The 15,826-nt window shown below is 37.7% G+C and overlaps 2 protein-coding genes across 3 annotated transcripts; both read left to right on the top strand.

The window, feature by feature from the left end:
* Positions 1-313: 313 nt before the first annotated feature.
* Positions 314-5,316, top strand: LOC131531123 (interferon-induced protein 44-like). 2 transcript variants are annotated; one of them, XM_058761676.1, is made up of 9 exons: positions 314-646; positions 794-828; positions 1,793-2,304; positions 2,395-2,449; positions 2,536-2,731; positions 2,821-2,973; positions 3,052-3,223; positions 3,326-3,426; positions 3,504-5,316. In XM_058761676.1, exons 2-9 carry the CDS (start codon positions 806-808, stop codon positions 3,687-3,689), a joined length of 1,398 nt encoding a protein of 465 aa, XP_058617659.1. In that variant the 5' UTR covers positions 314-646; positions 794-805; the 3' UTR covers positions 3,690-5,316. The 2 variants fall into 2 exon arrangements, with proteins under 2 accessions (XP_058617659.1, XP_058617660.1); XM_058761677.1 differs by having other exon boundaries at positions 314-828.
* A 3,967-nt stretch (positions 5,317-9,283) lies between these two features.
* Positions 9,284-13,549, top strand: LOC131530632 (interferon-induced protein 44-like). The gene is made up of 8 exons (XM_058761003.1): positions 9,284-9,415; positions 10,140-10,651; positions 10,782-10,836; positions 10,917-11,112; positions 11,202-11,354; positions 11,433-11,604; positions 12,105-12,205; positions 12,280-13,549. The coding sequence occupies exons 2-8, from the start codon at positions 10,171-10,173 to the stop codon at positions 12,460-12,462; spliced, it is 1,341 nt and encodes a 446-aa protein (XP_058616986.1). The 5' UTR covers positions 9,284-9,415; positions 10,140-10,170; the 3' UTR covers positions 12,463-13,549.
* The last annotated feature ends 2,277 nt before the right edge of the window (positions 13,550-15,826 follow it).

Below are 15,826 nucleotides of genomic sequence, written 5' to 3'. Positions count from 1 at the left end.
TTTTCAGGCTACTGTCACTTTATGCTCTGTTTGACTGTTTTGTAAAATGTTTTTAGTAATAATGAATATAAGATATCTTCAGATAAAAAAATGTAGCACCGATTCTGTTTAAAAAAGACTAGTTAACGCAGTTAAAAATGTAGGACTGGTGGGACGTTGTCATGCTCCTCATTCACAGACACTAAGTGAAAAGATGTTTTTAATAATGACAGGTCACTCATTTATTCAACGGGAAGAACAGCTGGTTCCGCACGTCATACGTCATTACGCCATTACGCTATTTTTACCTCAATGCGCATGCGCAGCCCTTTAAGTTTCGTTTTTCAAAAAGTGTTCAGTGTTAGCATGCACTCTCAATCGTATTAGAAAAGGAATAGACTACCCTTTTCAGTCCGATCGAAATGTCATCTAGCTCAGTCGGATCGAATAAGGTGTTTACATGAAGGCTTTTCAGCCTGACTGAGCCCACAAACGGATTTTTTTGGTTGCATGTTTTAAAGGCCTGAGAATGAATGATTAGTTGATCAATTTCAATGGTAAAAACATTACTGCATCACAGGGAGTTGACAGAACAGGTTTGTTTTGGGTGTAACATCATAAGAACAAGTAAAGCATTTTAGTGTTACTTTCAAGTGCTCTACGAAAGGTAAGTTACATATATTATAACAGGGATAAAATATTACATACAAATATTCGAATTGTTTTTTTATTGATCAGTGTTTGGAGAATATGCTGTAGCTACAATGAATGTATTTTTATCTGTCAATTCATGTAACTCTTTGTGCATTGGCAGTTCACAGAAACAATGAACAGCAGGCTTAAAGGAAAGTAAGTATAAATTCTTAACTGAGCAGTAGAGCATCAGACAAAAAAATAAATAAATACACAAGTCACAAACGGGAAAAGTGGCATTCTTTAACTACTGGTCACTTAAAGTATTTTACCTTCTTCAGAAAATGTTGGTCTTATATATTATACTTTATATTTATCATAAATGTAAAAAAAATATTGATTTTGTAAAAAAATTTTCTTGCAATTAACTGGTATATGCTTCAGCCTGATGAATGCAGTGATCAAATATAAACACTGCATTAAAAAAAAACGTGTCTATTTATAGCCTGCCTTGTTGGCTGAGGCTATTTACACTAACTCCGCCCACCAAGGTGTGATTGGGTAGTCAACACTGGAAAAAAAGACTCTAGTTGATCATCAGTTTCAGTGGCGAAGATGGTAAAGCGCGTGCTTCTTGGCGCTGTCGACCCGAGTTTGAACACCCACCTTTTGCCGAACTTTTTTTTCTCCCTTTTCAAATCTCATATCGCATCGGAAAGGCATTTATTTTTAATAAAAAGGAAGGAAATAATAAAAAAGTTGAAAATAAAGTATTGGGTAGGGTTAGGGTAGGTGTAGGGAGGGCTTTATTGGCCCAATAATGTGGCATCCATTTAATAATTTGAATTAAAATTATAATTTACACTCGATACGTTATTATTGCTTAGGCTACTGTTTTATAATGTATTACAATACTGAGGTGCAGATAATTGCCACTATTTGCAATAAGTAGTATAAATAGCAGAAAATCTTTTTTAATAGAATTTAATAGAATCCATCGCTATTTGCACTTAGTGGAAATAGCCGCTGCCTTAAAAAAAAAAAAAAAATATATATATATATATATATATATATATATTACACAAAAGTGTACCCTGTTTGTGGAATGAGCTGACTGGAAATAATAATGAATGCATAAAGCTCACGTTTGTATTTGTATTTGCATGTCTTTGTCTTCAAGGTTGCATAACAGACAAGTGATAGATGGTACCATGGAGTCTCTCACTTCTAATTTGACAGAAGAGAAAAGAAAGCAGCTCTGTGCTTTGCTGGGGAAGGTGAAACTGACTCTTCTCTACAAAGCTTCAGTTCATGGATATCAAGCTTCTGCCTTCCACCAGAGATGTGACCGTCAGGGTCCCACTTTACTTGTAGCCTACAACCATTCAGGCTACATCTTTGGTGGATACACTAGTGTAGATTATGCTCAAAGCGGGCAGCAAATTACAGATGAGGACACATTTTTATTTAGTATTCAGGGCAAGATCCCTGTGTGCATCAAAATTAACAGTGGCTATAATGCACGTTATGATGACGCTGGAGGGCCCAACTTTGGCCAGCAGTTGTACTTTTGCTACGGCAACCAACCAGTTGTGTATCATCAAGTCGGGAATGCATTCAGTCTTAATACGGCAACAATGTATGGGAACGACACTCAAATGAGTGAATGTGAGGTCTATAAAGTGGAGCAGAGTAAGTCAGTCATCAGGAAAATGCACATATGTATAAGAATTTATAGTTACTTTAATCTTTATTGTTAACATTTTATTTATTATTTGCCAGGCTCTCAAGTCAGCACTGAGGAGAAACCATGGAGGAACGTTCTGTGGACAGCTGAGTATGTTTCTACTCAGGTTTTATTGTCTTTGCTCATTTGCTATTGTAATTTGATATACAGCTATAGAAATGTGATCTGTGTTGTAGACGAAGAGCAGAGCTCGTGGAAATGATCAGGAATTATAAACCCCTGGTGACGTCTGTGAGTCTAGTCCGGATCCTGATGATCGGTCCTGTAGGTGCTGGAAAATCCAGTTTCTTCAACTCCATCAACTCCATCTTCATGGGCCGCATTACCAGCAAAGCCATGTCAGGATCTGCAGGCACTAGTCTCACCACACAGGTACAGATTCAACAAGATTTATATTGTTTCTCTTCAGAACGTCTCTTGATGACTTCAGGTCTGGATGTGATTCTCTTCTCGGTTGGTAGTTTCGCACATACACAGTGAATGATGGTCGTGGAGGAAAGCCGTTGCCATTTGTGTTGTGTGACACCATGGGACTCGAGGAGCAATCAGGTGCAGGACTGGATATTGAGGACATCAGCAGCATTCTTCAAGGTCACGTACCAGACCGCTATAAAGTAAGTCACTCATCTCCAAAATAAATGAAGGTTGACGTAGAAATTATGTTTGTTTCATGCTAAATCATCTCGATTCAGTTTAACCCCACAGCACCGTTTCAACCTGACAAGCAAAAGGCCTCCAGACCTGCATCTCTGCAGGAGAAGATCCACTGTGTGGTGTACGTGATAGACGCCACCAAAATCTCCCTCATGTCCAGCAAAATAGAGGAAAAACTTTCTTCCATACGCAGAAAAGTGAACTCACTGGGTAAGTGAACATATTTACACCTTGTGACTAATACAAAGTAGGTTGTATATTGATCTACCTGATAGAGTTGCACACAACGTACATTAAAATGTGTAATTTCAGGCATTGCTCAGATCGTCTTGATGACCAAAGTAGATGAAGCATGTCCTCTAGTGGAGGAAAATCTTCAAAGCCTTTATGCCAGCTCCTACATCAAGTCAAAGGTGAGACGCGGTCACATGATCACATGGTCTGTTGCTACAGGACTCAGAGTGAGTGAGATGTTGTTTTGTGTCTGCAGGTTCAGGAGGTGAGCTCTCGGTTGGGTGTGCCGGTGTCTTGTGTGTTACCGGTGAAGAACTACAGTCAGGAGCTGGAGCTGGATCTCAACTGTGACGTCCTGCTGCTCACCGCTCTACAGCAGATGCTCAACTTTGCAGACGACTATCTGGATGATGCTGATCAAATGGAGGACAATGTTTTTTAACTGATGCTTTATGCTTTGCTGAGATGCGTCCAGATTGTTGCATTGTCTTTGAACAGGATATAGCTTCCATCTCTGCATGATAATGTATCTTAAGCCAGAAAATTGGTGTATTACTTGCATTGCATTCATTTAATTTGGCTTTAATGCAAAAATGTTGTAAGATTAGTATCTTGTCAAGTTTACAGTATAATATAACAAATTGGCCACATTGTCACAGCAGGAGAATACGGTTGTCAGTCCTATATTTGAGTCCTTAATACGACTACGTTCACACACAGTACGGTTATTTACGGGTGTGACAACCACATTCTGTAACCCATAAATTTTCAGGACTCACAACCGTATTCTCGGAACACACGCGCTGTGTGAACGGAACGTGATTGGAAAACTAGTTGTCATGTCATACAGTGTGAGAGAGCCACTCTACCGCACAGACGAGCGTCTACCATGTGTTGCGTGTTTTCATGTGTGGTTTCGGTAACTTACAGTGACGGAAAAATGAGCTATGTGTCATCTGAAAGTTTTAGATCCAGTCAGTTTTTCTCCACCGGAGCTGCTCCTGTCAGTTTTGTGTTCTGTGTGCGACTCAAATGCTCTGCTCCCCACCAAAATATTACTGCTGTTGGTTAATGAAGATTTGATGGAAGATCTTATGGTTTGATTGGACTCTTGCCGTGCCAGAAAGTGATAAGACTTTCAGTTTTATGGACTATGCCATCTTTGATATTACTTAGGTCTCTGTTGCTATGATTAGCCTACTGATAAGGAATACAGGCTTGACTCCCGTTGCACGTTCATACAGACAGTATTCGAGATGCTACTGTAAGCTGCTGTGTGAACAGATCATTTCAAGACTCACACCTGCAAGTAAATGCTGTTGTCAATCTTTTGCATTTTGCAAAGTTTTGCAATGTTTGCATTTTCTATTTAGCATGTCAAAATGTTGTTAAAATAGCTATTATATATTATACTGTCCAACGGACAGCTTTCTTCATGTAGGCTATATTGTAACTTTTTAGCTGAAAGTAACGTTACTTTTGTTTTGTACAATACACCACTAAAATGTATATGTGACAGACATGGAGACCCCTGGTGTTCACTATGAGTAGTACTACCTCATTTCTGAGCAAAGAGAACCTGTTTGCACAGACACAAAGCCAGATGAGGAATCAATGGGCGGTTCCCACTCAACAAACAGGGACTTCTGTTTGTTCAGACCAGTGGCGTAGCCAGAATTAAAGTTTTGGGGGGCCATCTTAAAATGAGGAGGCCGCTCTATATTACATGTAGGCTTTAATGTGTGCATTTTCAAGTGTTTGTGCGGAGTGTGGAAGCTGAATATCAGCGTGTTTATACTGCATGATAGTTAACACGGAGGCGCCAGTGTGATCACTTGCACTTAAAATACTCCGTCATTTTTGGTCATACCGATAAGAATAATTACATAATTCGAATCTGTTAAGATTTGTGTACATGTTAAGATTTGTGTACATTTGTTTGTGTACACTCACAATAACAACAAAATGTGAGAGCGTGTCAAAAATGAACACTCCATTGCCTCACAGACTTGAGAATGCGAAATGTTTCAATAATGAACCAAGTCAAATAAAAAACAAATATTCTCAGATTATGTAATCTGCATGAAATGTGTAGCATATTGCGCGTCCACCGCAGAAATGACGATTAAGCATCATTAACTTCATCACTTTTTAGTTCATCAATAATTTATTAAAATGGTAAGGTAATCTCCTTGCTATTTCCCCCGAAACATTCAAGCTTTATGTGTGTGCTTGAGCTACCCAAATGCTGGTGTAGGCTAGGCAATGAAAAGCTCATAATTATAATTTATGGTTTATTTAGGCCTATAATCGTGCAATTACACATAAGACTACTGAACACCATTAAAACCTAAATTACAGCATAACTTCATTTCAACAGAACACATTAACACTTAAAATACACAACCCATTCTCACACCCAACTCATCACATATTGAAGCTTGGTCAGGAGCACTTGGCGTCGCTTTTTGACGCTCAAGGTACCCCTTAGCGTCATTTTTTGACTTGCAGGGTCCTCCGTTGCTTTAAATAGGAAACCCTTAGCGTCAATATGCCGACGCCATACTGGGAATTTTATCGTCATAATTAAATTATATATCGGGTAATAACATTGCCATTATTGCATATATGTTGGGGTGTGATTTTTCAATGTAAACAGCCACAACAGTTTTATTTATATTACATTATTTACACATTTATGAGCACATAACCCAACCCCTGCCCCTAAACCTACCATTTGTCAATAAAACACAAGATATAACCGGCAGATACAACTACCGTCATAATTTATTCAAAAAGTGTTAATGTTCCAAGTCTTCCGAGGCAAAACATTTGATTTGTGAGAGGAATAGACGCGATCGCCGTCTCCGTCCGCCGTTAAGCTCATCCTGTGTGCTGCAGTCTGTGCGCGAATTCAAAAAATGCCGCCAGAAGAAGCCTTAGGTCAGCCTTGGTTGTGAAATGCTATTGGCTCTTGTATGTCTTGTGACCAATTGCGTCTTGCTACGGGACGGGAGTATCTTTTTGAATGAGAGGTGAGCAGGTTAACAGAGCGGGATCATTTTCAGCGATTAAAACCTTGTTTTACTCTCTTCTTCGCATAAAGACTTTGTATGGCTTCAGAAGACTTGGAATGCATCACGACTTGTTTGTAATGCTTTTATACTGCTTGTTTATGGACAGTTTTTGCAATAAATACCTGTGACTGCACTTATATTTCCCTGTCACGTGTTTTATGTTGTTCAGAAGTGGGTAGGTTTAAGGTAGGGGTGGGTTAGGTGCTCCAATAAAAGTATAAATGTATATAAAATTATTTATATTTTTTACAAATGCATGCAAACCATTAAACTAAGACAAACAACTGAAAACAACGGAGGAGAACGTGTTGTCATTTTCCATAAGCGTCTTGACCCGACGCATAAAGCAAGCAATTGAAAGCAATGGAGATCCTATTTTGTCATATACTGACGCCTAGGGGCACTTTTGGCGTCTTCATAGTGACGCGAAAGGAGTTTGACCATGCTTCAGTTTTTGACGCCTTGGGAGTGAGAATGGGTTGAAATACAAGACAGTTTAACACCTGTACTTTAAAACCTTACAGCATATTTCATTTCAACAAAACACTTTAATTAATACTTAAACATAAAAGACAGCTTAACACCTGTATTTTAAAACCTAAATTACAGCATATTTACTTATGGTGTCCGATGAGATACATGACTTTCTCATATGAATTACAGTTCTACTGCACCTTGTGTATTTTGCTTCATTTATTTCCAATGTACTTATACCTTGCATTTACTGATAAAGAAATAAAACCTTTTAAATGCATTCCAAAAATGTTGTGTATTGTAAACGGACATCAAAACATCAAGTATAGTTTCTCATTCCTTTTGATTATTTAAAAGGTTTACAAGATTTAAAAATTTTTCCCCATGTTTGACAACTCAATATTCAGTAGGCTACATGAAATTTTAGAGAGACTGACATTTGTCACATAGCTTAACACATAAATAAAAGACAGCTTAACACCAATATTTTAAAACCTAAATGACAGGAATTTAATTAATCATTTCAACAGAACACACAAAATTAACACTTATAAATAAAAGACAGTTTAACATCTGTATTTTAAAAACTACAGAATATTTACTTAAGGTGTCTGATAGGACACGTGCTTTTCTCATTTGGATGGTTCTTCTGATAATTTATACTTTTTGTGTGTTACCTTGTGTATTTTTGTATAATTTATTTCCAATGCACTTAAACCTTGCATCAACGGATAAAGAAAACATTTTAAATGCACTCCAAACATGCTGTGTACTATTGTAAACATCCTGAAGTATTTCTCATTTCTCTTGATTATTTAAAAGCATTTCACACATTTTTTTTTTCATGTTTGACACAACTCAATATTAACTGCATGAAATTTTAAAGAGATTGACTTTGTCGCATAGCTTAACATAAATAAAAGACAGCTATTAAAAGCATAAATTACAGTATATACTTCATTTCAACAGAACATTAACACCAATAAATAAAAACAGCTTTTAACACCTGTACTTCACCGTTTCAGGACAACAAACATAGCCTACAACATAGCCTCTTCCAACTGTTGAGAAAAGTCTTTCGACAATACAAGTGGTCAGGCAGTGTGACCTTTAACAGTCTATTTATGTTTGGGAACACATCAGCGGGGCAAGTGTCCAGAACTTCCATAAGGGAAGAGAAAGAATGACCGTCTTCTATTTTCCAGCACAGAAATTGAAAGAGAATGCATAGTTCGGCTTCTTCAAATGGAGCACCATAGTGTCCACATGGCATCCTCAGTAGCTCGCCTTTTGGAAAAAAAATCAGAGCCAGACAAACATGCAGCTGCTGCACGCATTAATCCGTATTGATCCTCCTGGAAGCGGCTGTCCAGTTCAGTGATTTGTCGGTCTAAAATGTCAACCCACAGTTTGTTGAGATCAGCATTGTTATGGCTGTGGATTTCCCTAAACTACATGAAAAAACCAGAGACTCTCTCAGTCGGGCTGATAGCCTTCTAACTCTGGTGCTGGTGACATCCCAGTTGGAAATGGAATTTTTTTCAGTCAACTTTAAAACTTTGTCGAAATCATTTTGCACATTTTCTCAGAACTGTACATACATATTCCTTAGATCTTTGATCAGCGACAGGCAGTCGGTGACTGACGATGCGGTGCAGAGAACAAATTGAGCCTGTGCGAGTTACAGTGCACATACAAAGCATTCAGAAAAGTCAGTTTTAGAATCAAGTGCAGGAATCAATGGGCGGTTCCCACACAACAAACAGGTACGTCTGTTTGTTCAGGCAATTAGTGCAGTTTTTCATCTCCCTCAGCATACACTGTGTTTTAGAGACCTGCCAATTCAATAATATTTACTTGATGAATTTCAATGCTTATCTTGGGTGTAACATCCTAAGGACAAGTGAAGCATTTCAGTGTTACTTTCACACAGCAAGTGATCTACGAAAGGTAAGTTACATATACATATTAGAATAGTATAAAATATTAACACTAATCTAATATGCCATTTCATATAACTCTTTGTGCATCGGCAGTTCATAGAAAAAATGAACAGCATGTTTAAAGGAAAGTACTGTAAGTACAAAGAATAATTCTTAACTGAACCTTAGAGCATCAAACAAACAATAAATAAATACACAAGTCATGAACAGAGGAAAAGTGACAGTCTTTAGCAGCTGTAAATAGCTGACTGTATAATCTATACAGTCATGTGGAAAAAGGACACCCTATTAAATTCTGTTGCTTTCCATATCAGCACATAATAAAAAGTCATCTGGTCCATGGCAGGTCTTAAAATATTAAAATCTCCATCGTTCTGGGGGAATTTTGGCCCACTCTTCTTTACAACGCTGCTCCAGTTTATTGAAGTTTGTGGGAATTTGTTTATGCACAGCTCTTGCCACAGCATTTCAGTCAGGATGAGCTCTGGACTTTGACTGGGCTTTTGCAACACCTTGATTCTTTTATTTTCAGCCGTTCTGTTGTAGATTTGCTGGTGTGCATGAGATCATTGTCCTGTTGCATCACCCAATTTTGGCCAAGCTTTAGCTGTTGGACAGCTATTGGATTCAGTGACTGTGAGGTGCCCAGGTCCTGTGACTACAAAACAACCCAGGTAAAAATAAAGTATACTTGAATGCACTAAAAAAATACTTAAATACAAGCAAGTACATTTGTAGTACATTCTTATTTTTTGTTCTAAATAAAATTGTAAAAGTTATACACTATAAATACATTAATTAAAAGTGCATTTCTACTTCAGTAGTAGTTCAGTGCACTTGAAAAGGTAGGCTATACTAAATACCACTAATTCTTAAATTGATTTTTAGTGCATTGAAATAAAGTATACAGAGAAATTTTATTAGTGTGTTTCTTAAAAGTGTTTTTGAATGCTTTAAAATTTGTTACATCTATCTTAGTAGACTTTTATAGTAATCCTAATTTTAAAAAAGCCGTTACTTACCCTCTTAATTCCTATGTTAACAGTAAGGGTGTCTTAGGTTTGTCACACATGGCTTTTCCATTTTGGCTTTATTTTTGCTAAATAAATAATGGCACTCTGTGATATGGCATGTGTTTTTGTTCATCTTAGGTTTTATTTTTCAAATTTTAAGGCCTGTCAAGGACTAGAACATTTTTTTATTATGTCCTGATATGGAAAACCATGGAATTCACTATGGTGTCTTGTCTTTTTCACATGACTGTATAAACACTGCATTAAAAAAAAAAGAAGAATAATAGGAGACAGAAGTGTACCTTATTTGAGGAATGTGCTGACTGGAGATATGAATGCATGAAGCTTAAGTTTACATTTGTATTTGCATGTTTTTGTCTTTAAGGACGCATAAAAGACAAGTGATAGATGGTATCATGGAGTCCCTCACTTCTACTTTAACGGAAGAGAAAAGAAAGCAGCTCTGTGCTTTGCTGGGGAATGTGGAACTGTCTCTTCTCTACAAAGCTTCAGTTCATGGATATCAAGCTTCTGCCTTCCACCAGAGATGTGACCGTCAGGGTCCCACTTTACTTGTAGCCTACAACAGTTCAGGCTACATCTTTGGTGGATACACTAGTGTAGATTATGCTCAAAGTGGAGAGCATATTACTGATGAGGACATATTCTTATTCAGCTTTCAAGGCAAGATCCCTGTGTGCATCAAAGTTAACAGTGGACATTATGCACGTCTTGATGATGCTGGAGGGCCCAACTTTGGTCAACAGCTATACTTTTGCTACAAGAACCAACCAGCTGTGTATAATTCCGGAAGCAAAGAATTCAGTTTTAATACAACAATAATGTATGGCAACGACACTCAACTGAGTGAATGTGAGATCTACAAAGTGGAGCAGAGTAAGTCAATCACCAGATTTTTAAAATTTTTTAATACATTTTTTAACCGAATAGTCATGTACAAGAAGTTTCAGTCTTTTTTATGCAATTCACCTTAATCTTTGTTAATATTTTATTTATTTTTTGCTAGGCTCTCAAGTCAGTACTGAGGAGAAACCTTGGAGGAACTTTCTGTGGACAGCTGAGTATGTTTCTACACAGGTTTTGGTTTTGTTTGCTCATTGTAATTTGATATACAGCTATAAAACTGTGATCTGTGTTGTAGACGAAAAGATGAGCTCGTGGAAAAGATCAGGAATTATAAACCCCTGGTGACGTCTGTGAGTCTAGTCCGGATCCTGATGATCGGTCCTGTAGGTGCTGGAAAATCCAGTTTCTTCAACTCCATCAACTCCATCTTCATGGGCCGCATTACCAGCAAAGCCATGTCAGGATCTGCAGGCACTAGTCTCACCACACAGGTACAGATTCAACAAGATTTATATTGTTTCTCTTCAGAACTTCTCTTGATGACTTCAGGTCTGGATGTGATTCTCTTCTTGGTTGGTAGTTTCGCACATATCCAGTGAAAGATGGTCGTGGAGGAAAGCCGTTGCCATTTGTGTTGTGTGACACCATGGGACTCGAGGAGCAATCAGGTGCAGGACTGGATATTGAGGACATCAGCAGCATTCTTCAAGGTCACGTACCAGACCGCTATAAAGTAAGTCACTCATCTCCAAAATGAATGAAGGTTGAAGTATGAATGATGTTTGTTTCATGCTAAATCATCTCGATTCAGTTTAACCCCACTGCACCGTTTCAACCTGACGAGCAAAAGGCCTCCAGACCTGCATCTCTGCAGGAGAAGATCCACTGTGTGGTGTACGTGATAGACACCACCAAAATCTCCCTCATGTCTGACAAACTACAGGAAAAACTTGCTTCCATACGCAGAAAAGTGAACTCACTGGGTGAGTGAACATATTTGTGACCCTGGACCACAAAACCATCTAAATTGAGATTTATACATCATCTGAAAGCTGAATAAATAAGATTTCCATTGATGTATGGTTTGTTAGGATCAGACAATATTTGGCCGAGATACAACTATTTGAAAATCTGGAATCTGAGGGGGCAAAAAAATCAAAATATTGAGAAAATCACCTTTAAAGCTGTCCAAATTAAGACCTTAGCAATACATAATACTAATCAAAAATTAAGCTTTAATATATTTACGGTATGGAATTTATATCCATTTATTTAACATCCTAATGATTTTTGGCTTAAAAGAAAAATCGATAATTTTGACCCATACAATGTATTTTTGGCTATTGCTACAAATATACCCGTGCCACTTATGACTGGTTTTGTGGTCCAGGGTCACATTTATACAAATCTTGTGATTAATACAAAGTAGGTTGTACATAGAGCTACATGTGATGCACCTTAAAACATCCCTCAACAATTTCAGGCATCACTCAGATCGTCTTGATGACAAAAGTAGATGAAGCATGTCCTCTGGTGCAGAGGGACCTTCAAAGCCTTTATGTCAGTTCCTACATCAAGACGAAGGTGAGACGCGGTCACATGATCACATGGTCTGTTGCTACAGGACTCCGAGTGAGTGAGATGTTTTGTGTCTGCAGGTTCAGGAGGTGAGCTCTCGGTTGGGTGTGCCGGTGTCTTGTGTGTTACCGGTGAAGAACTACAGTCAGGAGCTGGAGCTGGATCTCAACTGTGACGTCCTGCTGCTCACCGCTCTACAGCAGATGCTCAACTTTGCAGATGACTATCTGGATGATGCTGATCACGTGGAGGGCAACATATAAAATGCTACTGTATGTAGGGTGAATTCGGGTAATCTGGGACACCTAAATTCCAGTGTGTTTATTTCCAAAATTATTACAAAATTTAGTCAACAGGACTTTTACTATAATTTTAGCATGGATGTCATGTGACTGAAATCACATGACTTCATGGGGGTGATTCCACAGAAAGGGGCAGGGCACTTGTCAATCAAGAAGCTCCCCTAGGAATTGCATGACAAGGTCAGTGGCATAGGATTCTGACTAGATTAATATTAAGGACATAAATCTGTCATAAATAAGACAATGTTCCTAATTGTCAAATTATGTTTGTGATCTATTCAAGCAACAAATTATGTATTAAAGTGTTGAAAACATTTTTTTTGTTGTCCCACATTATCAAATATGATTGAGAATGTGGGACAGTATGCTTTGTGTAATCTGGGACAGTCTTCAAATGGGGGAAATATGCATTTAGGGACTTTATGGCCCGGTTTCATAGACAGGGTTTAGCCTAAACCAGGATTAGGCCATAGTTCAATTAGGACATTTAAGTAATTTTTATAAACATGCCTTAGAAAAAAGCATTACTGGTGTACGTCTTAAGACAAAACAAAGGTAGGTACTGACATGTTTTAAGATCAGTCAGTGCAAGTTTCTTTCAGTTGAAACAGCTCTAATTTACATTTTAGTCTAGAACTAGGCTTAAACCTTGTCTGTGAAAGTAATACAATGTTAAACAAATTTAATAGAGTTTTAAATGAATTTAAATGAATTAACACAGTAGATCGTTAATCCTGTGTAGAGCTAGAAATAAATTTTTTTATTGAGATTTCTGGACTTTAAAATTGGTGATATTGGTTTGGCATGCATAAAGTATGGTGAATATAGGCTTTTTAGGCCTAATACATATGTCCCAGATTACAAAGTGACCTGTCCCAGATTATCAAATTCAAGTAGATTTTTTTATTTTATTTTTTTTTGGCACAAAAACACTAACAGGTGTGGCATGTCTCCTCTGGGTATAATATCTACATTCTTTCTTCTGGTGTGGTTAGAAAACATCTTAGGGATTTCAGAAAAGTCTAATGTGTTGATCTCATGTGTCAGACTACCCGAATTCACCCTATGTATGTATATATATATATATATATATATATATATATATATATATATATATATATGTATATGTATATGTATATGTATATGTATATATATATATATATATATATATAGGAGATTTGTGTTATGTATGGTTTGAGTTGAGATTAATGTAGTAGAAAATATGTAGGCCTAAAATATGGATATGGTCAATAAAGTTATTTGATGTTAATTTATAACAATAGTAGTCACTTCTGTTAGTTATTGTGTCAATAATTAAGCAACTAAACAGCTTTAAAATGTAATGGTGAGTGGGTGCCTAATAATGACAGTTTTAGTTTAACTATTTCTGGGGTGACAAGAAGACCATTTAGGAAACCAGGTTTGTACTGAAACTGTTAACTGTGTGCTAATAGCTATTACACATTTGACTGACTGAGGTACTGGACTGCGCTTAACGTGCTTGTGATTTTAAGATGATTTGTGAGTAAAGCGGGCTGAACTCGTATAATTTTAGTGAATATGGACATTCTACAAATAGTTCGTAGGAAAAGAGAACTTGCCGTATTCACGCTCGACTGACCTGAGGTATGTGTTCAAGTATCGTGATACTGATATCTTCAACGAGTAGACAGTGCAGGGAATACTCTATTATTTAACGTTTATATAAAATAACAGTATTACATTTTATTTACACAAAAATAACTTTATTCTGAAGGTACAGGTGTATCTCAACAAATTAGAATACTTCATAAGACCAATAAAAAAACACTTTTAGTGAATTGTTGGCCTTCTGGAAAGTATGTTCATTTACTGTATATGTACTCAATACTTGGTAGGGGCTCCTTTTGCTTTAATTACTGCCTCAATTCGGCGTGGCATGGAGGTGATCAGTTTGTGGCACTGCTGAGGTGGTACGGAAACCCAGGTTTCTTTGACAGTGGCCTTCAGCTCATCTGCATTTTTTGGTCTCTTGTTTCTCATTTTCCTCTTGACAATACCCCATAGATTCTCTCTGGGGTTCAGGTCTGGTGAGTTTGCTGGCCAGTCTAGTACACCAACACCATGGTCATTTAACCAACTTTTGGTGCTTTTGTCAGTGTGGGCAGGTGCCAAATCCTGCTGGAAAATTAAATCAGCATCTTTAAAAAGCTGGTCAGCAGAAGGAAGCATGAAGTGCTCAAAATTTCTTGGTAAACGGGTGCAGTGACTTTGGTTTTCAAAAACACAATGGACCAACACCAGCAGATGACATTACACCCCAAATCATCACAGACTGTGGAAACTTAACACTGGACTTCAAGCAACTTGGGCTATGAGCTTCTCCACCCTTCCTCCAGACTCTAGGACCTTGGTTTCCAAATGAAATACAAAACTTGCTCTCATCTGAAAAGAGGACTTTGGACCACTGGGCAACAGTCCAGTTCTTCTTCTCCTTAGCCCAGGTAAGACGCCTCTGATGTTGTCTGTGGTTCAGGAGTGGCTTAACAAGAGGAATACGACAACTGTAGCCAAATTCCTTGACACATCTGTGTGTGGTGGCTCTTGATGCCTTGACCCCAGCCTCAGTCCATTCCTTGTGAAGTTCACCCAAATTCTTGAATCGATTTTGCTTGACAATCCTCATAAGGCTGCGGTTCTCTCGGTTGGTTGTGCATCTTTTTCTTCCACACTTTTTCCTTCCACTCAACTTTCTGTTAACATGCTTGGATACAGCACTCTGTGAACAGCCAGCTTCTTTGGCAATGAATGTTTGTGGCTTACCCTCCTTGTGAAGGGTGTCAATGATTGTCTTCTGGACAACTGTCAGATCAGCAGTCTTCCCCGTGATTGTGTAGCCTAGTGAACCAAACTGAGACCATTTTGAAGACTCAGGAAAACTTTGCAGGTGTTTTGAGCTGATTGGCATGTCACCATATTCTAATTTGTTGAGATAGTGAATTGGTGGGTTTTTGTTAAATGTGAGCCAAAATCATTACAATTAAAAGAACCAAAGACTTACCAGTCCGTGTGCATTGAATTTATTTAATACATGAGTTTCACAATTTGAGTTGAATTACTGAAATAAATGAACTTTTCCACGACATTCTAATTTATTGAGATGCACCTGTATGTCTACATTCATTCACTTTTAAAGAGTAAAGTAAAATTTGAAGTGGAGCTGCATTGTCTCTGGCGACCCAAGTTCGAGTCCCGATTCGAAGACCCTTTCTATCTACCCTTGTAGTACTGTCCTATAAAATAAAGTCAGTGAGTCCAAAATATAATTTTCTTAAAAATATACAAA

The sequence above is a fragment of the Onychostoma macrolepis genome, chromosome 22 (assembly GCF_012432095.1).
Source record: "Onychostoma macrolepis isolate SWU-2019 chromosome 22, ASM1243209v1, whole genome shotgun sequence".
In the NCBI taxonomy this organism is placed as follows: Eukaryota; Metazoa; Chordata; class Actinopteri; order Cypriniformes; family Cyprinidae; genus Onychostoma; species Onychostoma macrolepis.
The sequence above is the reverse complement of the archived record's forward strand: the minus strand, read 5'-3'. Positions and strand labels throughout refer to the sequence as shown.

Excerpts from the sequence above, each read along its gene's own strand:
- LOC131531123 (XM_058761676.1), top strand. The coding sequence starts at position 806 with ATGAACAGCAGGCTTAAAGGAAA. Across the intron at positions 2,305-2,394 it reads GGTCTATAAAGTGGAGCAGA|GCTCTCAAGTCAGCACTGAG; the intron begins GTAAGTCAGTCA and ends ATTATTTGCCAG. Across the intron at positions 2,450-2,535 it reads AACGTTCTGTGGACAGCTGA|ACGAAGAGCAGAGCTCGTGG; the intron begins GTATGTTTCTAC and ends TCTGTGTTGTAG.
- LOC131530632 (XM_058761003.1), top strand. The coding sequence starts at position 10,171 with ATGGAGTCCCTCACTTCTACTTTAACGGAAGAGAAAAGAAAGCAGCTC. Across the intron at positions 10,837-10,916 it reads AACTTTCTGTGGACAGCTGA|ACGAAAAGATGAGCTCGTGG; the intron begins GTATGTTTCTAC and ends TCTGTGTTGTAG. Across the intron at positions 11,113-11,201 it reads GCACTAGTCTCACCACACAG|TTTCGCACATATCCAGTGAA; the intron begins GTACAGATTCAA and ends CTTGGTTGGTAG.